Source organism: Bison bison, unplaced genomic scaffold (genome assembly GCF_000754665.1).
Source record: "Bison bison bison isolate TAMUID 2011002044 unplaced genomic scaffold, Bison_UMD1.0 scf7180017864518, whole genome shotgun sequence".
Classification (NCBI taxonomy): domain Eukaryota; kingdom Metazoa; phylum Chordata; class Mammalia; order Artiodactyla; family Bovidae; genus Bison; species Bison bison.
This window is the reverse complement of record NW_011495071.1, coordinates 2,706,079-2,707,111: the sequence shown is the minus strand read 5'-3', so window position 1 is coordinate 2,707,111 and position 1,033 is coordinate 2,706,079. Positions and strand designations below refer to the sequence as shown.

Sequence of the window (1,033 nt, the reverse complement as noted above, 5' to 3'; positions counted from 1 at the left end):
GGGGGGGGCCCCCCCCGCCGAGCCCAGGAGCTAGAGATGGAGATGCTCTCCAGCACCAGCCCGCCTGAGAGGACCCGATACAGCCCCATGCCCCCCAGCCACCACCAGCTGACCCTCCCCGACCCATCCCACCACGGCCTGCATAGCACACCCGACAGCCCCGCAAAGCCAGAGAAGAACGGGCATGCCAAAGACCACCCCAAGATTGCCAAGATCTTTGAGATCCAGTCCATGCCCAATGGCAAAACCCGGACCTCTCTCAAGACCATGAGCCGCAGGAAGCTCTCCCAGCAGAAGGAGAAGAAGGCCACCCAGATGCTCGCCATTGTTCTCGGTGAGTCGGCCCTGGCCCCTGGCCGCAGCCCGGCCCTGCCCAACCCCGGCTGGGCGACGGACCCAGCAATGTAGTCCTGCCATTGCTCCCTAACCAGGGCTGGTAGGTCACAGGACTGGCACTTTTCAGGCACAGGTCAAACCCAATGACATACCTGACTAGGTAGATGCTATAATTATGCTCATTTTAAAGATGGGGAAATTGAGGTTCAGAGAGCTTCTGTCATTTGATCAGAGAGGATGCGTGATTTAAACTCAGGCAGCATTCTTGCCTGGAGAATCCCATGGACAGAAGAGCCTGGAGGGCTACAGTCCACAGGGTTGCAGAGTCGGGACACCAGTGAAGCAACTTAGCACACATGCAAACACGTGCTGATTCTAGAATCTAAACTTGACCAGTGTACCATGGTGGCTCTGAGAACCTAGTGACCCTGAGCAAGTCACTTCTCTCAGTCTCCTTGTCAGCAGAGTAGACTACCTCTCAGGGTTGTTGTGGTCATCAAGTGATGCACGGTGGTGAAAGCATTTTACAACTTCAAGTCAGTACCCTGCACTGCTGTTAATGCTGCTATTGTTGAGGAATCAGGAAGTTTACTTGCCTCAACCAAGACCCAGTGGAACTAACGCTGTGAACAATTAAAGGGGCAGTGAAGAACCCCCCTCAACACCCCCCCCCAACCTCCCCCTTAACCGCCCCTTC

The 1,033-nt window shown here is 55.6% G+C and overlaps 1 protein-coding gene across 2 annotated transcripts in view; it reads left to right on the top strand.

Annotated features, from left to right (window-relative positions):
* DRD2 (dopamine receptor D2) overlaps positions 1–1,033 on the top strand; it is a 12,127-nt gene that overhangs the window by 10,720 nt on the left and 374 nt on the right. For both annotated transcript variants that reach the window (XM_010830349.1, XM_010830348.1), the window contains one exon: positions 23–334. In XM_010830349.1, the coding sequence (XP_010828651.1) occupies positions 23–334 (312 nt within the window). The remainder of the gene's footprint in view (positions 1–22; positions 335–1,033) is intronic.